This window comes from Ascaphus truei, chromosome 10, assembly GCF_040206685.1.
Source record: "Ascaphus truei isolate aAscTru1 chromosome 10, aAscTru1.hap1, whole genome shotgun sequence".
Taxonomy (NCBI): domain Eukaryota; kingdom Metazoa; phylum Chordata; class Amphibia; order Anura; family Ascaphidae; genus Ascaphus; species Ascaphus truei.
In genome coordinates, this window is record NC_134492.1 from 14,708,759 (window position 1) to 14,733,222 (window position 24,464).

General features: G+C 39.8%; 1 protein-coding gene across 1 annotated transcript; it reads right to left on the bottom strand.

The window, feature by feature from the left end:
• Nucleotides 1-809: 809 nt before the first annotated feature.
• ALG6 (ALG6 alpha-1,3-glucosyltransferase) lies at nt 810-21,482 on the bottom strand. The gene is made up of 14 exons (XM_075615932.1): nt 21,297-21,482; nt 15,231-15,315; nt 14,373-14,462; nt 13,372-13,460; nt 12,204-12,286; nt 11,280-11,344; nt 8,197-8,382; nt 7,340-7,475; nt 4,643-4,728; nt 3,290-3,374; nt 2,843-2,913; nt 1,990-2,058; nt 1,679-1,877; nt 810-1,187 (listed from the first exon to the last, which is right to left on the bottom strand). The coding sequence occupies exons 1-14, from the start codon at nt 21,376-21,378 to the stop codon at nt 990-992; spliced, it is 1,524 nt and encodes a 507-aa protein (XP_075472047.1). The 5' UTR covers nt 21,379-21,482; the 3' UTR covers nt 810-989.
• Between the last annotated feature and the right edge of the window lie 2,982 nt (nt 21,483-24,464).

Consider the following 24,464-nt stretch of genomic DNA (forward strand, 5'->3'; position numbering starts at 1 on the left):
TGTTCAGGTGACCTAGCCGCATTTTCCCACCTCTTAAAGAAGTCGTCCACGACGTGGGGCTGCTGGTGTTTTTTTCCCCTATTGCAGACATACGGGCGACGTAGGCTTGCCAACGATAGCCTTCTGGGTCGTTTTTTTGTATGAATTGTCTGGGATTTGACCCTGCTAACCAAGGTGATTAGCACCCATTGTAAGCCGAGTCATGCTAGAAAAGCAGCCATTCGGCTCAACGCCTCACATGCGCCCAAAAGTATGTCGGATTTCGAATAGCATAAATCACCCAATTGTAAGCTAATAAACATGCCAGGGCCACCAGTTTCTATGGTGCTAGCTTTTAAAGGCTTTTATTTCCAATCCTACATTATTTGGAAGTGGTCAATGGCATCAGGTTGGGCCAGCTATTTAGTAACGGGAAATACACATTAGTGTGGTTGATGTTGTGAAGATAATGCACGTTTTGTATTGAATGGTCTTGCACACCCTTCTTCTGTAGATGTCAAATATCTGCTGAATACGAAAACTCAACCAATGTTCAAAAGCTGTATAGCACCACTCCGTTTGTTTTACATCTGTATGATTTTTTCATGTGGGTCCAATAAAAAGGGATCACATGCTACAATGAAGTTTAGAATTCACCTTTGAAGAAAATAGTCAGTCAATGTGGACACAGAGCTGCTTGTGTGTGGACAGGAATACAAGTGTAAATATGGTGTGTCTCACAACTTCCAAAGAATAGCATCTTTAGGGCCCCCTCTCCCCAGGTTTTATGCAAAAGATATTTTTTCTAAGGGTTCAAAAACATCACAGTAAACGGAGTTGATTTTTATTGATTGTAAATGCAAATCACATACTTAAATCAGTATGGTATTAGAAAAAGTATTTTCTCAAGTTGTTCATGATGGGCTAGGGTAGAAACAAGTTATGCAGTAGAAAAATAATTTGTAACCATGGTTTAATATACATTTAGAAAAAAAAAAAAAATTTTAAACTTAAGATATCTTTTTTCTGATTCTTTCATTAACACCATCCCAGAGATGAACAATGTTAAAGTATAACAAAAACATCAAGAAATGAATGCAGGAGACACTGGAGATTAGTACAGGAAAAAGGTCGGGAAGCCTTGTGGGTGGAGCCAGGACAACACTTATAAAGGTCAGAACAGTCATCACCGCCAACGAAGCCAGGAACTGCAAGAAGAAATGATATATATATATATCTATATCTCAACTTGCAATGGGGATGGTGTAAAAATGTTAAACCATTGTGAGGATTGAAGCCTATGCTACTCTCCCTCATCTACAACTCTATTATTTAGCTAGCATTTACAAAACTTAACTTTTGCCAGAGGGGACTGCAAGGGTTAAACCCAAAGCATTTACACATATTTCATTTAAATATATAGCACTCAAAAAGCAGATTTAGCCGTCTCATGCAAGTTCTCCTATGACCACCGGGCATTTCACACACCATCCAAGAAGCATTTAAGTGCCAAGATGATTTACTAAAGGCATCTTCTCTTGGAAGATTACTGGATCTTAAGGACCGCTGTGAGCTTGCAAAGCAGGACTAAAAAGTAGAGCCAATTTCAAATGGCATTTGAAAAATCTATCTAGTGAGAGTTTCCAGCATGTAAGTTACAAACTCCTGAAGAAGGACCAGACCAAAGAGTAATACTTACTGATATTCTGATTACATTTTCGGGAAGTCTAAACCAAGATAGGTATCTCCTTATAAAAACACAGAATGGTTTCAGTTGTAGAGACTCTTCCGAGGTTTTTTCATATATTGACATGGAAGTCCAGCTCATCAGAAGAAATGCCAGTGTCGTGACGATGTATGCCATTAACAAGCCATCCTTCAGCAAAAGCGGCAGCATGCTGTTTAAGTAATGGAGAATGATACATTATAAGCGTCCAAAGAAGAAAACTATAGTTTATTACACACTTTTTATTATCATAATTTAACCCCCATTACAAAAAAATGTGTTACCTGAATGTTGATACAATTAAAAACCACGTGGACATCAATGGAACATCAGTGAAAACTAAGCAGACTGGTCTAAATAAAACAAACGTTTATTAGAAGACACTTTTCATAATCTCATATAGGTTTATTTTATCTAAAACCAGAACGGATAGTCTGGCACTCTCACCCCAATACACAGAAAGTATAAGGTTCGGTATTACTATGTGATCGTTCAATGTTATGACTGTTAAATCTAAAAAATATTTGACATTAAAACAACCTTTTACATAGGGTTGCCAGGTAGCTTCTCCAAAAATACTAGACACAATGGTGAAAGGTGTGACGTGCTCGAGAGACACACACACACACACCTCTCTCCACTGCATGCTGTTTCCTCCTCTACTTGACCCCACCCCCAGGCTCATGACACCACCTGATTGGCTGCTGCTGGGTAATGCAGCCAATCAGGATGGCGGAAGCTGCCCAGCCCCCTAGCAACAGCCCTGATCTCACCCTGCTCAGGGAAATCCCACGGCCCCCCAAGCCAATCAGGTCATTATGTCCAGAGAGGTAATACCATTATACATATACATGTCCAGTATTACCTCAAAGATTTTACTAGATAGTGTCCAAATACAGGACAGTCCAGTTCAATACTGGACACCCTACTTTTATAGCAATTCTATCCAAAACTAGTTGAACTGAGCCACAACCACCATAAAATCATTTAAAATACCAGCCTAAAAACCGTACTCCAAAGAGCCCAACAAAATATTCAATATACAGCATTTTATTTAAAGGTTTGTTACTTGTGAACCAAGAGCATCTTAAAAGCTGAAGTTATCAAACAGTTAAAAATAATTAAGAAAATACTTACAATGAAACCAAAAGAATAGATTTTTCGTGTACTTGAAAAGAGTATAAGAAGAATGACAATGCACAGTTCACCTTGAAAACAAAAAGTGCGGGTTAGAACATATGGACACTATTTTGTAAATGTAATTCCAATATGACATCAGATTCATGAGAAGACAAGTTATAATGAATAAATACAAAGCTACCGTAAATTATTGACTGGAATATGAAAAAAGCCTAGAAAACAACTAAATAAAATAGTATGAAATACAGATACCATTGCATTTGAACTCTTCCCGTAGTCCCGAGAGTGCGTGGTGCGTGTAATAGTATAGGCATATTTATCACACCGTACATAGAAAATCATTTACAGTCATTTTAAATCAGCCATATTGCCATATAAATTATTACAGACCTTATTACTGGTATTGCAAGAGTAACAGTTCTTTTAGTAAATGCTTATACTTACTAAAGCAAATTTAAATCCTTTCAGAGATGGGTGCATAGTTAGTTTTACACACGCTGGTATCACACTTAAGACTGTGCAGAGAAAACTAAGGGGAAAAAAACAAAAAAAAACATAAAAACGTATAAACAATGGATTTTCTAAAAATGATGATACATCTCCCTCTACATAAATCTCTTCTAAAATGTCATTACCGAGAGAGACAGACGTTCAATACTATGTCCTGTACCTTTTGTTGAATGTTTCTTTAAAAAGGTACAGTAACTAAAATAGAGGACACTTTTACTGTAAATCAGGGTGGTTTGCAAATAAAAAAAAACTATGGAGCTACAACAGCAATTGCACACAAACTGCAGAAAAGCAAGTCCTTGCACAGGGGATGGTTTGATAAAAAACAAGATTATTTATACTTTAATCAAAACGGCGAATACTCAAGCACGCCGCCCCCTGAAGAGCAAGGTTGTGCCTGTGTATTAGCCAACTAGGTTTTCAATTTGGTCCAAATAAAAGCCTACTTTTATCAATCAACCCTCTGTGCAAGGACTTTCCCGCAGTTTGTGCACCATTGCGTTGCTGTGGCGTTTCCTGTCCTAAGGAGTGACGTTTCCTGACTAGGCATTGCACCTGCGAAGTTTGAGGTCTGCTGCAGCATCAGACTCTTGCTTTATTTCCAAGCTATGGCGCAACAGTGTTAATCTTTTTAGTATACAAGACTCCTTGCAGGTATTTCAGGACTGAAGAGCTTTATATTTAAAATGCTGGTTTGCCCCCAAAACAGAATACGAGGTTGGAACCGAGTTGATCACTTTTATAGATGTATTGTAGATCAGAGTGCTAGCTGTCGCACTTGTCCTTGAGAATATCTGTGTGGATTAAATAACAGCCCTGATTGATATACCTTACTGGCCTCTTATTAATGTGTAAATGGTTTTCAAGATGAAGAAGTATTAACAGTTAGACTTTTTGTGCAGTTTTTGCAGCTGTAAACTTTAAACTGTTATGTGACAAAAAAAACCCTCATAGAAATCCAGAACAATGGCTGTTTTACATTAAGACACAATAGTGCAGATCGGGGCATTATCACACAGAAACCTCCACTGAAGTTAATGGAAATTTCCACGCGACAGTGTCCTGATCAGCACTATCAGAGTTTAACGTAAAATCCCCAGTGTCGGATCTGATTTGTGATTTAAAGGGACAGGAATTTCAGACAGAACACCAAAATCTGCATTTATAATCTGCATTGCAGGCTCTTCTGGCAACAAACAGATTACCTGTAACCCATAACCTTCTCAACAGAACTTATTTGGGACACAAACTGGAAACTTTGTTCTTGAATAAAATGGAGCAGCGTACCTGAGTTTCAATTGATTATCGGGTGACAAAACATCCTTGATCTTGAAAAGGGTGCTGAAGCTGCACCAAACATTGGCCACTTTATCCTGAAAAAAAACAAAAACACATGTATATTGGTTTGTACAACTCACTGTAATAATTAAATAGTTGCTTATCCACACTTGAGAAAGGAATACGCTATGAAACCACTCTGAAGAGGGACAAGGAGCGGCTCAGTGAGTAAAGATACGGACTCTGTAAACAATGACAGAGTTTGAATCAAGGGAACCTGGTCCAATTCCCGGCGTGACCTTGGGCAAGTAACTTTATCTCCCTGTGCCTCAGCCACCAATAGCATAGATTGTAAGCTCTATGTGGCAAGGACTGTGTCTAACATTCCTCTGTGCTGCGTACCACGCACTGTCATTGTGAAATAAAGTTAATATTATTAATATCCACAACTGACACCTGATTTTCTGCATGAAAATAAATGAGTGGAGTAAAGGGGACTGCACCTTTATTACATTTTGCACAGTCCGCTCTTTTTTAATGTATCCGCTGTGGTCAGATGGGACAAATCAATTAAGAGGTGCTATTCCATAGCGTATCTTGCAGTGCCGGAGAGGCACCGTACAGCCCACTCAAGTGTCGGAATAGCCCCTGCTTGCTATAGACCACATTTTTCACTGCCAGGATTTTCCCAACAGCAGACGATTCAAACTTTATTTTTACCCCAACTGGCAATACCAATTCAAGAGAGCGCTGTAGAAACGCGCATTTATTTCAATCGCCGATGGCAGGGACAGGGTTAACCAGTCATAAATCAAGAACTCTAAAGACATTAACAGTTGTGCTAGGATCGCTTTCAAAATTAAATTTGTATCCACAGCTATCATGCTCATGAAACTCATCCCTCACACAGCTGCTGGAGTCACAGCTGTGTAGACATAACATCAAGAACGTTCCTAGCACGGGCAAATGAGCCATCTTCCCATCGCCCCAGCAGCAATACAGATTATGCTCTTTAAATTTGCTGAGGATTACAAGTGAACAGAGGGTTTGGCAGAACCAGCAAGCATACAAGACACCTACTCCTTAGCCAATGTGGGATTTGACAACCATCAGCATTTGTTACCGTTTCAGTAAATGGGAACCGATTCAAAGAACCCGTTAAGAGCACACAAGTATAAACTTACTATGCAATGCTTACGTGACCAACTTCTGTGTCCACTGATCATCCTGTGTCCGAATTGGATTTATGTTGAGGGTATTTTTGTTAAAAATGTTGAGATGTAGCACCCTTGTGTATTGCATTCTGATCTTTGAAGTGGGATACCCAATATCAACACCAGCTCAGAGTGATCTTGAGCAAATCACTGTTTACCCAAACCGCAGGTACTTAAACAGGAGATTGAAAACGTCACAGAAGACAGGTTTACGCATGCGTGGGGGAGCTATCCAATGTTGTCTATGTAAAATTAGAATGTTCACATCTATTTGTAATGTTTCTTTTTTTCTACGGAAAACGTGCATTTTTTCTGGTTGATTCGATGTAAACATCAATGCAACTATCTGAATGAAGTAAATGGGAAAGCTTTTAAAACCTGCGGTTCTTTTTGGGGAAAACTAGTACGTTATACACATTTCAAAATACTATATTTGGCTGTTTTATTGTCTTCGGTTTTACATAGTTACCCATTATTTCTGATTGAGCTACAAAACGTATTTTTTAACATTGTTCTCCTAATATAAAAGCAGTGTAAGTAAAGTCATATTCTATGGAAAAACAGTTGCTGTATTTTTAAACTCTGCTTTGCCGTTCAGTTGTATTTGAGGTTTGTAAAACACACCATTAAAAGCTATACAAATATTAAAATAAATGAAAATACAGATGCAATTAACGCTGAGCCACTGATTGAGCCACCTGTGCTGAAGCAGGGACATCCTCAAAACCTGACCTGTTGGTGGCCCTTGAGGACTGGAGTTGCCCACCCCTGCCCTATACCAAGGAGCTTACCGTCCAATTTTAGGCACAGAAAGCTACAGTGACTTAATAAAAGGTCATACAGACATAGCACAAGGTCTTGAATCTCGTGAAGTCTAGAAACACAAGGTCGGGGGGGGGGGAGGTATTCTTAAAATGGTTTGCATCATATCTTAAACTTCCCAACAGCTGTTTACAGTAGACCTATTGCTTACAGCACAGTAGGAGCTCGCTTTTTAAAGTCTTCCAGAGCAAAGCAAAATGCTTCTCAGCCAATATTAGAAAAAGAACGAAATTGCAAATCAATTTTTTTTCCAGAAAATAATTGCAGCATTAAAACAGCTGAATCATTTCTGCAAAAATAATGATGACTTAAAAAGGCAAACAATTAGCATAGCATATTACTGTACAAAGAAAAGGGAACATATTATTGCTGATACTTTTATGATCCCATTCTGGCATGGTGACTTACTACGGAATCTATTACAGTGGAAAATGTATGACTGAAGCATGGTTTTAATGATGCAATATGTATAATATCTTGGCAGATGCCACCATGTTAGGGGTTAAATACTAAATAGAACACTGGCAAGCAGGAACTGCAGAACAAGCCAGCTCAAATTACCATCCCTGTGTATGCAAGTGTCTGCACTCCTTAAGAAATCCCTAAAGGTCACCAGTAAAGGATTCCAATACATCTGAAAAATAACAGAACAAGTTACATGCACACGTACCTCAAACAGGCCCCGGCCAACAGGGAACAGTCTCCAGAAGACTTGAGAGATTTGTTCAACCTCTGTCAGAAAAGGAATCCAGCAAAGCGCAAAGGAAGCAATCACGGTAACGCCGATTTTTAGTAATAAAACCAACCTGCAACAAAGCAAAGTGGCTATTTCAAGACATATGTTCGGACAACGCAAGAGGCAATTCTTACATTAGAATTATAATGATTGTGACTCATTGAGGTATGAATACAAGGTAAACACGCAAGAGACAACCATTAAAATGAAGAGCAATACATAACCGTAATAATTGTTCTTATTTATCACTTATAGTGTACATAGGGCTGTACAAAGAAATTTGCAGGTACAATATACAGGACTGGATTGCAAAACTATGAACAACGTAGTAAACATTGGCAGTTTCACAGATACTGAAATGTTGTATTTTTTTAGACGCACGTAGTTACCAGATTAAAAATGTATTGAAATCCAGAGCCCTTCCTAGAAGTCACAGACATTAGGAAGCAATGCCTCACTTTCTAGGAAACACATTCTCTCTGAGGGACATTGGAAATCATCTAATGCCGAGCGACAAATATCATGTGCACCAACAATGTCCATTTAGGCCGATTGTAAAGAATTTTAAAATGACAGGATTCCGCCATAGGGAGACCCAGTGCTTGGGTCCGTCCAATGTAAAATTAGACTAACTTTATTTATTATTATGAACATATTTACAAAGGAAGTCAGCCCTATATAAAATGAAATACAATTATTTAATAATCACATAATTCATGCAAACCTAGAATCCATTAATGTAAATGTGGAGTCAGCCGTTAGTCTCTTAGCGTGGTTACGGTTTTACTTACCCCTTGCCTTGAATGCCCTTTTTAAAACACTTTCCCAGCAGATAGCAAAAGAATGGTAGGGAGTGGTACAGCTCCATTTGTTTATAGTTTAGGGCAAAGCAAAATGCCATTGATCCCAAGAGGTCCCAACCAAATGAGAGTGCAATGACTCCCCACACAGTCAAGCCCAGGCTTACCGAGTTGTATGTGTTTCTGTGTTAAGGACAATAGAGAAGTATAGCAGAGACACAGGTTGTTGCTACAATACAATATCCTGAATTCACATTCCCTTAAAAAACAAATAACCATCTGCTCTGCATGTAATAAAACAATTATAATGATTTTACAGTAAAGAACAAGATGATTATGATGTGTTGTTCCTTAATTATCCCTTCCAAGTTGAAGGTGCAGCCCGAGTTTGCACCATTTATCATACTCAAAGTGCTAGAGGTCAGGCAGGTAATATACTAGAAATATTATTGATTAACTTTTTTTGTATTTATTAAATCTAAAAAAAAAAAATGTTAAAAATACTATTCGGTATGGGTCCTGCAGAAATCCCAATTAGCCTAAAAATAAGCCATTAACTGCTTTTAACGGTGTTCATAATACATAGGATGTAGTATTATTGACAGTATATATATATATATATATATATATATATATATATATATATATATATATATATAATTTATTACCAAATCAATGCAGTCATATTAAAGTGCTGCCATTGTATCTGCGTTAAAGCTTAATAACTTACCCTAAAATAGTCGTTTCATACTTTCAAAGATGAGCATTTTTGTATTTTTAAACTACTTTGTCGTCAGTTATTTAACAACGTAGTATTTATTATTGAAAGATGAATGAGCACAAATTTAGTGTTCTGCACAGTTACTGACATTAGTTTGTTCTGTCGGTTGTTTTTCTCAACTTGCTCCTCTCTTACGAACAGTTGGGTGAAATAGAGACTCGCACATCTAAACTTTCTCAAGCAAAGCGACCTCTAAAAAATTGTGTTGAGTCATCTGGTTTCTGTTGACTGATGATCGCTAGCAACAAAAAAAAAAAAAAAAAAAAAAGAAGAAGAAGAAAATCACAATAATTCTTCATGCCGAGTGCTTGCAAAAAGTGGGGCATTAGTCTCACATGTTAGAACTGGAGCAGGAGGCTCTCATTTATTGGGTCTCATCACTAACAGGGACAAGTCTATACAGGGGACCAGCAGCTTCCTTAAGCAAGTCAAATTGTTTTAGAAGAAAGGCTTGATTTCTAATGTATTATATTATTCCTTTCAAACATACCATGATAGAATGTGTGATGTATTTAAGCATGTGAATATCCAAATGAAGCCAACAAGGGGTAGTTTAAATAATTACAGTATATTGTGTGTAGAAATAAAAAACACCAATATTTCGGTCCCCTTCAATGTTCCTTAAAAGGCAGAGGTTCTCAACTCCGGTCCTCAAGACCAACCCCCCTCCCCCACCCACAAACAGGTCAGGTTTTAAGGATATCCCAATTTCAGCACAGGTGGTTCAATCAGTGCTGAAGCAGGGACTGATTGAGCTACCTGTGTGCTGAATCAGGAACATTATGAAAACCTGACCTGTTCAGTTGGGGGGGGGGGGGGGGTCTCGAAGACTGGAGTTGAGAACCCCTGCCTTAAGGAGATTGAAATGTTGGTCCTTACCCTTATGCTGGGTGAAAATAGATCAGGTACAGCCAACATTTTTTTTCGTTGTTTTTCTACAATACAACGAACATCCCACTTTGACACCATCTACATGAATCTACTTAATACAATAAGTTTGAATAGTGGAAGATGTGTTCAGAATTACAAATATGCACTTACACTATGAATACAAAAACTAATTTATAGATAAGAAATGTGGAGAAAAAAAATACACACAGTATTTACAATTTTATAATAATATCTTTAAAAGAAGTAACGTGTTACTAAATGGTTTTATTTTTTTAAATGAATGGAAAAAAAGCCAAACTAGATTAAGAGAACACACACACACGTTTGTTTTTCTTTAAATAGTCATGTGGCCTCTGAATATATTCTCACCAAAATAGCTGCTATGCAAACATCACATATGAAACACGACCACTGCACAGACTCCGAAGTAAAACCTCTAAACCAGGGTGCGTAACCCCAGTCCTCAAGCCCGCCCAACAGGTCAGGTTTTCAGGATATCACTGCTTCAGCACAGGTGGCTCAATCAATCCCTGTTTTACCACGGGTGGCTCAGTCTTCGACAGCCTCTCTGCTCCATGCTGTTTCCTCCTCTACTTGGTCCTAACCTCAGGCTCCTGACACCATCTCCTGATTGGTTGCATTACCCAGCAGCAGTCAATCAGGATGGAGGAAGCTGCCCAGCCCCCTAGCAACAGCCCTGCTCTCTTCCTGCTCAGGTCACTATGTCCAGAGAGGTGATACCAGAAACATATGGCCAGTATTTCCTCTAATATTTTTTTCTAGACAGAGTGTCCAAATACTGGACACATGGCAACCCTATAAATTAGGGCCAACCAGATCATCACAGTCACACATGTTAAAGATAAACATGGATACATGGTAAGTCATTGGCTATTGGTGACATATGGTCTGGTTGATATTCCCTTAGTAAAGCATTGGGAAACACGAATGTGAATGCACAATTATACTTTTTGCCCTATAAACAACATTGCAATAACTTAACTATGGAAAAAAAAACAAGACAAATCAAGTATCTGTTACAAATCTGTGGCCCCCCTCAAAGGGTTTAATCTCACCCCTCCCCCCTTTTTAAAAGTAGCAGGTTTTTCCATGTTCCTCTGCAGGACAGGTCTATTCAGACCATTCTCCCCCCACTGCAGAAGTAAATGAGAATTTTCACAGGTAGTGTTAGGACCTGCTTACTGGTCATGCTGTGACATGGCTGCAGGCTTATAACGCTCAGGCCACAGGGTTTAACTAAATGACACACACACACACACACACAGGATTGTGTGTTCATCTGCTACAAATATTGAAGTCCATAGGAATTACCCAGCTTTTGGCATCCCCCAACATCTACCATCACAGGGTTCAAGCTCTCCAACAGTAGGTAAAAGGATACTGGAAGTGACCATAGTCAATTAGGATAAGGCCTGGATAAAGCAACGTGCAGAGCAAAGACGACATCTGAAAAAACGAAAAGAAAATTGTAAAAACAGACAAAAATAAATAATATTTTCAGATTGTTTATGTCATCAATATTGCTCACAGACCAACCTTCAACCTGGAACTATGTGGCAATCACCAAATGATTTCTCAACTATGCATTTAGGAAGGGGCCTATGCGGTCTCTTACTCTGTGTCAGGAGTGGCCAACGCCAGGCCTCAAGGGTCAAAAACTGAGCCACTGATTGAGTCACCTGTGCTGAAGCAGGCATGTCCTTAAAACCTGACCCGTGGGCAGGGGAGGTCTTGAGGATTGGAGTTGAGAACCACTGCATTAAAGAGATAAACATCTTGGTCCTTTTTCTCTGCACATTTATTATAAATTACCGCTTGTGCCTTTTTGCTTTAGTTTGTACTTTATAACACCCTTATGCTGGGGGAGAATAGTTAATAGTAGGGTGACCAGACGTCACGGTTTGTAAGCTACTGTTTTTTAAGCTACTGTCCCGTGTCCTGTATCCCAACTATCTCTTGCTATGTCCCGGCTTTGCCACTGATGTCTTCGCTATGCTATGGTCTTTGACTGAGCCAACTTTGCTGAAGCAGGGATATCTTAAAAACCTGACCTGCTGATGGCCCTTGAGGACTAAACTTGGCCACTCCTGCTGCATTGTACTTCTACTCTGTTTCATGCACTCCTTTGGAGAGTCTCCATGCACTTCAGACTTGTTTTTTGACCAAAGGGTAATTCAATACATCCAAAGTAGCCAGAAAACCCCAATTAGCGTTTTCTGCGTTTGACCGCTTCCGAGTATACTGAATTACCCGCTCAGATGCAAAATGTCAGTAAAGAACAAGCGATTCCATGTTGAACACTTACTTTTTTTTGGGAAGATATTTCTCCCAGACAGAAGCAGTACAGGATAACTGCAGGAATGTAAACTACCAAATCGGCAACTAGGACTAGAAGACAGGCAGACAGGCGTCACTCACTATTAGTAACATCAGCAGGTTATGATAACAACAAAGAATTCTTATATAGAGCTGACAATATATACATGGGGGGGGGCAACTCCAGTCCTCAAGTGCCACCAACAGGTTTATAGGATATCCCTGCTTTAGCACAGGTGGCTCTGTCTTTGACTGAGCCTTTGACTGAGCCACTGATTGAGCCACCTGTGTGAAACAGGGATATCGTGAAAACCTGACCTATTGGTGGCCCTTGGACTGGAGATGGCTACCCGTGTTGTATACCAGGGGCGCGCAAACATCTTGAGTTGCGCCCCCCTGCCCGGCAGCCCCAGTGCTCGCGCCCCTCTCCCTCCCCCCTCTCCAAGGACTTGGCATCAAATGACGCTGCGGGTCATGTGACGTCACCCCGCCGCACCATTTGACGTGGCGCATCACATGATCCCGCGCGTCATTTGATACCGCGTTGCCATGCCGAAGACCCGGCAGTGAACAGGTAAGGGAGTTAAAGAGGCCTCATGCCTCACCCGGCATTTAATTTAAATGCCGTGCGGAAGAGCGCGGGCCCTCTGTAACCGCCGCGCCCCCCCTAGAAATTCTCGCGCTCCCCAGCTTGCGCACTGCTGTTGTATACTATACCTGTAAACATAAAAATGAGCTCCAAATCAATATATGATTAACAACATATTCACAGTAGCAAAACAAAAACGTAGCACTCCTGTGAGCATAAGAAAAATCTTATTTGACTTTGTGTAACCCCTTCACACTGATGAATAACTGAGCTATGTCCCAGGCCTGCAGCCCTCTCTCATCCGCTTGAAAAAGGGCCACAAGACCAGAATCTTTGCTCAATTATTTGTATCAGTGTGAATATGTAACGCCAAATACAGTAGTGCTGTGTACATTCATTTTTGTTTGCTATTGGGAATAGGTTATTGATGGCACATTTATTCAGAGGCTTTACTAGGTGATGTTAGGTGGTTCTACGTGTACCCTCAACAACCATTACCTCAAGTGCTATTGCTGGGTGCTATTCACAGCCAGTGTTACAGCGATCGAGAAGATATTAAAATACATACCTGTTGAGCGCATGAATAGCTTGTGCTGGGGACTTTCATATCCTCGAGAGGTGTTCAAGGCAACCCAATCAGGATTTAGTAGGTGTGCACTAAAATGGAAAATGCACTAGTTTGCAGAGACTTTTGTGGCCAGTTACTAAGCAGCCACAAGGGACCGTCCGGAGCTGAAAGGCCTACTTACAGCCCGTTCAAGTCAATGAGTGGGAGGGTGTCTTCCACTGCCAGGCATCTTATGGCATAAGACAGCTAGTAAATATGGGTCAGATTGTGTGGGCTTATTATATATGAAAAGGTATTGGCCGCGCAAATACACATTATAAAAATTGCAAACCGTTCTGCCTGTATTCCATTCATGTGTTTCCGCATATTTCTTAGAGCAGGGGAGGTCAACTCCAGTCCTCAAGGGCCACCAACAGGTCAGGTTTTAAGGATATCCCTGCTTCAGCCAAGGTGGCTCAATCAGTTGTTGGCTTAGCCATTGAATGAGCCACCTGTGCTGAAGCAGGAATAGCCTTAACACCTGACCTGTAGGTGGCCCTTGAGGACTGGAGTTGGCCGCCCTTGTCTTAGAGGTTCAAATCCCCCATTCCTTAATTTAAAATTAGAATACAAGTGAAACTGGACAACTACAAGATATAGGGAGTCAATCCCAGATATAATAAATTGTTACTTCCTCCTCTCAGAAGAGAAAGAGAGAAAACCATTAGCGAGGAGATCACTGGAATAATAATTTCAAGCTTGGTCATTGACTCGTAGGAGTTTATTTGGATTCAGCCCCGCTCTTGTTCATCCTGCTGCAGTGTAGGCGGTGTTAGCAAAGACAGATGTAAACTGCACAAACTGTACTAAATAGTCATGTAAACTACGCATGTAAACTTTAACATTGCAAAGACCATAGTTTAAAAAAAAAAAATAATAACAGCTACAAAGCTGGTATGCTCGGCTTTTAAACGGTTGTTGCTCAAGGTATTCAAAAGTAAAAATGAAATGTGCTAACTTACATATGAGCACAGAGGAGACTGTGGTATGCGGTCAGAGGTGGGTAATCAAGACCCCAGTACAGAAGATTGTTGTCACTAGAGTTGGAATACCTAAATATCAAAAATACATATCTGTATTAAACAGAGTTTAAAAAAAGAGTACAGTGTATTTGCCGATAATGCTGAAAGACTCAGATTATACAAATAATTAAAAAGGAGTTGAGAGGTTTAACAAAAAAATGACACTAATGATTATTTAAAACGTTTAACAGTTTAATTAATATTTGTTTATTATAGAGGAGGGGGAGGGTGGGTTATTACAAGCCCCAAGCTATCTGGGTAAATATAGCCCAAATCCACTTTTCAAATGAAAACAGTGTAGTGTTTTGGTAGCCATACGAGTACTGTAGAAGTATAGATGTGTTGCATATTGTCACCTTTTTTACCAACATTATAATGTATAAACAAACATGGTTGTACATGAGCACAAATCTCTCCTTCAAGTATGTTTTATACAACATGCTGCATACACCTGCCTGGTCATTTGCATGCAAAGATTTAAGGAGGTGCTCAAGTTCTTATTTTCCCATCAGAGAACGGTTGTTGAGTTATTCACATAACACCTGTACTGTACAGAGTTACCTTCTGTTAAATTCACCAAGGCTCGTCACAAACGTTAGACATACATGGGCTGGGCGATTTCAGTCTCAATGTGTAGCCTATGACTGTTAAGACTGAGGTGAAGGCCAAACTAGCACAGTTTTATATAGCAAAGTCATCATTAACATGGCAACATTGCAAATTAAAAACCTTCTACACAATTTATTGAAAAACTACACAATATAATGTGTATATATACACAGACACACACACACACACCATTGCTCGACTGGTAGATGGAAAGTAATTTCTTGCCAGTGCCTTTGGGCTTCGTAGTCTCCAAACATTGGTGGTTTTCCAGCTCCTAAGATAAGATGGATATAATTGATATTTTTAGGTGGTAATGAATTCACAAACATGGCTGAACGCAGAATGCATCCCTCGCCCAAAGAGCTTGCAGACTATTTTTAGTGCGGCAGTAAGGGGAAATAAAAAGTAAACTGGCAATGTGCACAGACCAAGATCTCAATCACCGGGGACGAATACCTTTACTGTGGGGCTACTTTTCCATATATAAAATAAAAATGTATAACAGAGATGATATAGATATATAGAGATATATATATATATATATATATATATGATACGAACCAATCCAAAGACCAGTAAAGAGACAGCACACCGCACGGGGTTAATCCAAAAATCTATATTCACAACATGAAATACACGTAAGCCAACGTTTCGGTCCCACAGAGAGACCTTCCTCAGGGCCGAGACGGCCCTGAGGAAGGTCTCTCTGTGGGACCGAAACGTTGGCTTACGTGTATTTCATGTTGTGAATATAGATTTTTGGATTAACCCCGTGCGGTGTGCTGTCTCTTTACTGGTCTTTGGATTGGTTCGTATCATACTTATTTTCTATGGGACTAGCATCTGCTATTATTACCTTTTCTACTGCAGTGTGCTGACTGACCTTCATGTGTATATATATATATATATATATATATATATATATATATATATATATATATATATATATATATATATATATATATATATATATATATATATATATATATATATATATATATATATATATATATATATATATATATATATATATATATATATATTATTATCCCCCCCCCCCCACCACCACCCTACACTTATATACCAGATAGATATAAGCCCCTCACTACCGCCTAGAATAACTTGTATATTCCATGATATATTTGTATGTTTACGTTATGCTTTCCGACCAAAATGTGCAAACCTAGAAATGTATATTACAGTGAGTGTGTGTGTTCTTTATTTCCGCCAGATCTTCACTTCTTGGTTTACTCACTTATGTTCAAAGCTACTCAAACACTAAAGGAAACCCAGCTAATCTGTCCAATACTCGTAACCCCTTCCCTGCCACGTACCAGCAACACATGCTAGAAAGCATAATACAACAGGCAATGAAGGGATGGTTTTTACTTCATTGCAATTCTGATATGAAGAGATGGAAACCCTGTTTGTAGCAGGGGAACCTGGTTCAATTCCCGCTGTCAGTTTCTTGTGACCGTGGAAAAGTCACTTTATCTCCCTGTGCCCCATGCACCAAAAACATAGATTGTAATCTCATCTGGGCAGGGACTGTGTCCATAAAAAAAGTCATATGTGCTGCGTACCAAGCGCTATACTGTAATTGTGAAGCGCTTTCAGTTCTATTGGAAGAAAAGCGCTTTATGAAATAAAGTTATTATTAACGTTATTATATGTAGGGGGAATACAGGATTTTCTAGTGATCCTACCACACGTCAATAATATTTGTTACGATAAATATACATTAAACAAAGGAAAGAGCCAATTAAGAAAAATATAGTGGTAATATTTTGGTTTTAATGTGATGTTTTCTTTCAAATAAATTCTCCCACTGCATGACTTTATAGTTCCTCATATTCGTGTTATCACTTGTGTAATACAGCACCTTGCAATAATACCATAGTGTCAACAGTGTAGCATCATTATAATCACTGTCCATTCATTAAACTCAGAATAATAAGTGTGCAAAAAGGCAACATATGGCTCTACACCTTATTTAAATGGGTGTTTTCTTTTGCATCAATAAAATTAAATTAAGTTTCTTAAAATTGTTAGAATTAAGAACACACTAATGACCAACAATAAAAGCAGATCACTTAGTAAATCACAACTGTATGTACATGCAGAATCAGAAGCACCTTAGATTGTAACTTGGGGCTCTATGGGGCTTTTTAAAGTGCCCAATATAATTGCAGAGAAAAAAAAAGGTAACAAAACAGTGGTGTAGTTTATGTGCCTTGTTTTCTAGGTGTTTTGGCTGCTCATTCATGCCTAACATGATTGTGAACTTGTGCTCAGTCAGCACTGTTAGCTGGGTCTGCTTCAGGGAGTAGGATAACAGCAGCTCATAATCTCTTGATCTCTTCTGTAAAGTGTGTGGTCTCTTTGAGAGCTCTGCTGACAAAAAACATTAACCCTGTGCAAGTACTTCTAGGGAAGTGACACAAATAACTCAAAGTCATGCCCAAGAGACACAGAATGGGGCCTTATTAAGTGGAATAATTATTCTATCGTAAACGAATGGGCTGGAAAAAGTTGTCTCTGTGCGATGCCTTATGGGATCGAATCCTGCCCAACTGTTAATGTAACATGTCCTATAAAAATGGTTCCAAACTGATTTTAATCTAGATAGTATTGTGAACATTGCAAATGAAATATGCTATCAGAATTTGATTTGCAGTAAAGTTATAGACAGGAAAAGTGAAGCATGAAACATTGTTTCTAGCATTTTGCAAGTGGAACAAAGTTGAGTTTGTAGCTAGCTAATGTCTAATTATATAGGTTTTCAGTAAGTCTCGTGTCTCCATTTAAGGGTTGTGCTACAACAGAGGCTGTACTTGATACTTTGCATTCTGATATAGTAAAGTTACCATCACTACACAACCATGTGTTGCCTCAGCCATAAAATATTGCAGAAGTAATGATGACATCTTGACATCCATGCAACAGTGGCCACATGCTATGGGTGGTCTTGAGTCATTGAGTGTTTGCTAGTATCCTTACTGGTTCCAAGGCTCCCTTACAATGTCCCACTCTCTTTCCATTTCATACAATGCCTCCTTCCATGCTGTAACAGTAAGATTTCTCCCCTAGAGGTAAATATACTGTATGAGGTCTATGCCTTTCAAACAAACAGTGAGAGTGTAACCTTTAAGGCTCTCCCATGCCCTACCAGAGCAAAGATTAAATTTGAAGTTGTTGAGACTGCAAATCAATGACAGTTCACCCCTGCTGTAAATCATTTATTCGTGGAACCTATGACATTAAAGAATGCCGTTTATGCATCTAGGCATGTCTTTCAATAGTTTGACAGTACTATGGCTGGCATTGGCTTGCACCTGTTTGCTTCCAACATAAATGTTCCTTTGACCAGTAACCATAACATGACTAATATGATTAACCTCTTCATCCCATTTCTTTAAATAGAGCCATACGACCCTTATGGAATAAATGTCCATCAGCATAACAACACTTGAGTGCCTTGTTATCCATGCAACAGCAGCAAGCTTTCACACTCGCAAAGCCACCACACAAAAAGGGCTGTACAAATTGGTAGTTGGGGTCAAGGTGCTAGAACTATAATTGGGGTTGTCATCAATTCATTATTTTCTTCTAGTTTGGCTGCAGTTAAACCTCTAGTTACTTTTCTAGGACATGGAGACAGCACAACCCATTGATCTACCCTACAAATTATGTATCTTTGATTTGGCAAGAATAATATTAATAACTTATTTTCCATGGGACGTACCATTTTTTATTTTAACTTTTTTTTTAAAGAGATAAATGTACTTGATCAATGTCAAGCAGATCTTGAATTGTTTTTTTTTTTTTAATTAGTGTGTAAAATATCTAATGTGAAATGTTTCTTGGTATTATAAAATGTGGAATAGAAACCAATTTAGCATTTTTTTTTGTTCTCTTTTAAAAACCTGTATTAAAACATCCTCTGACAGAATTAACAACCTGCTCCCATCTCAAAACTGGAGGAAATCTGTGTCAAATTTATAATTGCCTTTCCATAAAGGGAATGATCTCAACCTTTCACTTAACAGGTCATGAGTTTCAATGATGACATGAAAATAATACCTTGATTAAGGACGGATTGCTTCCTTACTTAACCTTTTACGTGCAGACCAAAGTTCATGAAATGTATTTACTAACACAATTAAATACTTTTTAAAAGCCCCAAAGCATGACCAATAGTGATATTTCTAAGAACTGGATCAAAACGTTGGTATCACTGGATCAAAACGTTGGTATCACTGGATCACTCTTCTACCCTCAAGTGTGAGCCCCCAAAGAGTGGTCCTTATTTAGTGTTATATTGGCTACTGTTCAAAGTCAGGTTCGCCACCATTACATGGCTGGAAGAAAATATATGGCTGATACTTTCTTTTTATTGCAACTGCAACAGAACAGTGAATTTGTAACATTGACAAACAAAATGCATTCCCACCCCCTTCGCCTGTCCTTGTGCCAGTCTAACAGCTATCAGATAACCCTGATTGAGCCTATACCTTAGTGGCACCAAGTGCCACTAGATATTTTGGTATCCAAAAGAATACAATTAAGAATGATAGTACACTGCTTAAAATCATATGATCAAAGTGATGACCAATAATAAATATAAAAAAACATGTGCATAACAAGAATAGTACACCTCTGGGTTTAAAAAAAGAAACAAATTACTACAGGTGTGTAGACACAATGGCATTATCTACCTAATATATAGGACATTGTTTTCGTTCACTTTAAATGTGAACTTTAGTTCATTGTGATGGCATCTACATATTTAAAACCATAACTACGCCATCATTTCCCCTGTACTTTTCAATGGGACCAAACCTCTTACACCCATCATTTGCTTTTATAAATCAATATAATCAAGATCTGGGATGTCATTGTTGGAAATGAACAAGCTGGGAAATTGGAGTTAGATAAACTTGTATGGTGGTGCCAGCGGAATAAAAACTGTTTCGGATCAAATATATAAACACATGTAGGTGGTAACTTTAAATAGCTGTTACAAGACAATCGCCATTTCAATTATCTCGTATCTTCAGTTCGCTTTTAAGACATATAATTTGTACCCTATATTTGTTCAACAGTTTGGTGTTTTGACACATTACTGCTACATTTAAATAATTTTGTATTTTTTTTTATCCCATTCCACGCACACTTTTTTCATGTATGTCAGTAACACTTCATTAACCCTTGTTTAACCCACACTGGCCCACTTTGTGAAGGCACCTTCCTCATAATTTACTGTACATTTCTACTTTTTTTTCCGCTCTATACTTCCAGCCCTTTAAAAAAAAGGTAGAAGTTATATACCCGCCACTTGTTCAGCCTTATTTAACCGGCAGCCTAACCTTTACTCTAACATGCCAGCCAAACCCGTACCCCAACCATGCCAGCCTAACCCTCTCCCTCTAGGTTGTTAGCTCTCACGAGCAGGGCCCTCGTTACCACTTTGTATCCGTAACAACATGTCAGTCTAACCCTTCCCATAACCAGCACTCTCCGAATCATAATAAATCAGAGATAACCCCATTGTCCACCAAATAATGGAGAGGGAGGATGTTATAAAGACAGCCACCGTTTAAATAGACACTTTCTTCAAATAAATCCTCAGGCAATACAAGTGAATTACTCCTACCTGCAAAATAGTCATATGCTGACCACTATGGTTTAATCACAATTAATATGCATATAATAATCTAACTATAATAATGCAATCATGAATTATATGATTCTTGGCGCGCTCCCACTGGACGGGATTAAACACTTTGCAGCAATGTGTGTGGCCAACGTGAGCGAGCGCCTGCGCCTGCTGGGCGCTTAGCTGCTTGCCAAAGCAAGGAAAATTGAATTTTCCTCTCACTCGTGTGTCACCCGAGCAATTCGGCCAATGAGGGCGAACCAGCACCGTGACGTCACGGACGCGCACCTAGCTGGCCACAAATCTCTCGGCCGAGCAGGGATCGTGACGTCACAGCGCATGAGCGCCAGCTCCCTGTCTGGCCACAGCCTAATGGTATAATTAATAATAAAGATTACAATGAACAGCTTATTGGGGCAGTACCTGCCTTCCTATTGTCTCAGTTTGTCTTCACATATGTACTCTTTTGTCATACAACGTTATTTACTGTCCTGCCCCCACATTGTGCTGCATGGTAATAAGAGCCAGTGAAGCACAGCGCCGAGACCCTATCCGCGTTATATAGGAATAAGCAGTAGCAGTGAGAGGCGAGTTACCGGAGTAAGGATTGAGGGAGACGGCCCAGCGCACGGTGAGTCCCAGCAGCGCTGCTAAGGCCGCCCATGAGCGGGTCTCCATGACTGCAGCTCGCGCACCTACGGGGCCTCCGCTTCCTCACCCATCCGCCGCTCCACACCGCAGCTCGCTGACGTGTCAAACGCGACTGCGCTTCCCTGCACGCGCTGTCCTCTGACGTAACCAGGCCCGCCTGCACACCGCTTCGTGGTTACCGTGGTAACGGGGGGCGGAGTTTCCCGGACTCGCATTGGGGGGGGGGTAGAAGGAATAGGAGGATTGTAATTCGTCACTTGACAGGAAGAGTCTGCGGCCATGTTGGATTCGGGCACAAAGTAAACGGGAAGTCTGTTTTGGGTCGAAAAATGTTACCGGGGAATGACGCTGTTTTATGTACAACTCGTATTCACAATCCTATGTGAACGATTTGAAACATTTCTGACAGGATAGTATTATTTTTGTAGATATCTGCGCGGGCCATGTGCCCCAATCAAAGATGGCGGCGGATTTTTTCCCCGGTCCCTCCCAGCTTGGGCGAGTTACAGTTTCTCGGTGACCTCTCTGCCGGGCAGCCTCCTCTGTGTGGGGTCCCCCCTCCCATGTGGGGGTTCAAGCTGCTGTTGTTTAAACAAAAAATATATATTTTTCCCCATTCATTATGTGCATCAATAGAATCTGCACACTGACAAGTGATTAGCTAAGCTGCAGATCGATCTGTTCTCCTGTAATCAATCGCTTGCTCCGGGTTATTTAATTCAGTTCTTGCACAGCATTCTGGGCAATGTAGTTCCTTGAATATGATTGATTAGGCAGTTACTAGATACAATTGTTGCCCTACTAGAGAGAGGGCTGGGCTCAAGAGCCAGAGCCTATCAGAAGGGGAAAGGGCTGTCACTTTGGAAATGCTTCCTACATTAGAAACATTAAAAATGTATTTAAAACATTTAAAAAAAAAAATTAAATGCTACAAGTATTTGCTCATAGTACGGAACTGATTTATTTAAAAAAAAAAAAAAACATGTAGGATATTGCTTGAACTGCAGCTTTAAATGGAAGTCACTGCAGTGCTGGAGGGGGCTTGTCAATGTGTTATATAGGCCTACCCAGCACTGAAGAGGTTAGAGGCCTGGGTGCCAAGGAAGGCACACAGAGCCTGTGCCACATCTCCCAGGGTTTCTGGGTTTGCAGGCCGCATACTGTTCCCATGCAAGATGTAAAAAAAAAAAAAAAAGCGTGTAAGATTTCAAAGGGCTTGATCCTGATCTCACATCAAAGGCTCAGGAGATGCTCCACATGCATGGGACTAATAAACACACCCAGAGCCATCAGAGACTCAGCCCACTAGTATGTGTAGATGCATGTGAGTGTGGAGGGGGGCTTATTCTTTCCCTTCCAGCTTCTGTAGTGATTAGACTTCAATGGGGTTTGCAATGCGCATGAAATGTTTGTAGGGAGAGAGGAGTGCGGGGATTTCTGCGTGGGTCGCCTGGCGTGATTTAAAGTAAGGATACGTGTGTGTGTGTGTGTGTGTGTGTGTGTGTGTGTGTGTGTGTGTGTGTTTTGTGCTGTTGTCAAAACCAGGGTGAGCATCTTATTTGAAGCAAATTAACAACTCGCCCTGTACTTGAGATAATACTCAAATCCCTATTGTAATACTCAGACGCATGTATACTAGGTTAACTAGTGTCGGTGTCCTATGCATTAAACATAGGAGTGTTCCCCTGTGTTATAACTGGGCTGCAATGTTTGTTTATATTTATTTATAAAAAATGTTTTACCAGGAAGTAATAAATTGAGAGTTACCTCTCGTTTTCAAGTATGTCCTGGGCACCGAGTTATATGGATCAATAAGTAAGTATAGATATAGGATAAAGTATCTGTTGTCTAAATTTAGCATAGGTTGAACTTGATGGACGTACGTCTTTTTTCAACCTCATCTACTATGTAACTATGTAACATGGTTACATTAAAAGAACAGGGTTATACAGTCAATTCACAGACATTTCATGGACAGATAGAGTTGGAAAATTGGGTACAGGGGATGAAGGGCTTGTGAGTTTCCGATTTAAATATAGCAGCTATAACATCACCAAACGGCCCACACCCTTTGGCTGCCTTTCGGCTGCGCCAAAGGCTGTCCGCCTTTGGGGCAACGCAGATGTACACTGGGGTGGTTGATTTTCAATGCAGCTGTGAACAAAAAGATCTTTGTGTCCTCTTCGCTCATTCCAGTGGGTGGGGTTGACAAGCCACAAAGTACAAGCAAATGTTAACCCTTAGCACACTAGTCCTGTGCAGAGGGGAGCAGCTCTTGGGAAGCCCCATCAGGCTGTCCGCCTTTGGGGCTACGCAGATGTACACTGTGGTTTGTGGTGGGGATATCATTCTTCTGTAGTCTGTTCTAATGCTGTGAGTAATCAGGTGGTCTGGGTATGATTATTCATGTAATGTAGGATTTTTGTTTTTATTTTGTTCGCTGTGTGTTCAACTAGAATTTGATGGCAGATAAGAACCACCTGATCTGCCCATTTTCTTGTCTGCTGTAAAACCTCAAAGCCCGTTTGATTCCTGTCTTTCATATTTTGGAAAACACTTTTTATTTCCCTAGTGCAGGAGAGCGCAAACTTTTTGATCTGCGCCCCCCATCCAGCTCCCCCTTGCTCCTGCGCCCCCCCCTCACCTTGTTTGCGGCGTAAAATGGCGTGACATCACGTGATCCCGTTTCTATGGAGACGGCCGTGTGACATTGTCACGGTGACTTTATGGCAGGCTGTAATTTACACACAAATATATATAAAAGATAATATATATTTATAACTGGATCTGAACTGGGACGAGACTTAGATATGATAAAATATAATTTATTCCTTGATAAAGGTGAACACAACAGATATACAAATAACAGGCAAAATATGGACACTTACTTAAAATGGAAATGATGAAGCAGTCATATCTGGACTGACATTTCATACAGCACTCTTCATGGTCATCAAGACACCAAAGACATGAAAGACCTCTGGCATGAAGACATTGCATAGCGTTTCTCTCAGCAATCAAGATGGTATAGAACAGACAAAGGATAAAGGGTGGACAACAGTTTATAAACCTTTTGTGCCCTATCCTTAACATTGAGTACAGTGGATTGGTTT

Excerpts from the sequence above, each read along its gene's own strand:
- ALG6 (XM_075615932.1), bottom strand. The coding sequence starts at position 21,378 with ATGGAGACCCGCTCATGGGCGGCCTTAGCAGCGCTGCTGGGACTCACC. Across the intron at positions 12,287-13,371 it reads GCTATTCATGCGCTCAACAG|TCCTAGTTGCCGATTTGGTA; the intron begins GTATGTATTTTA and ends CCTGTCTTCTAG. Across the intron at positions 1,188-1,678 it reads AAAATGTAATCAGAATATCA|TTCCTGGCTTCGTTGGCGGT; the intron begins GTAAGTATTACT and ends TTCTTCTTGCAG.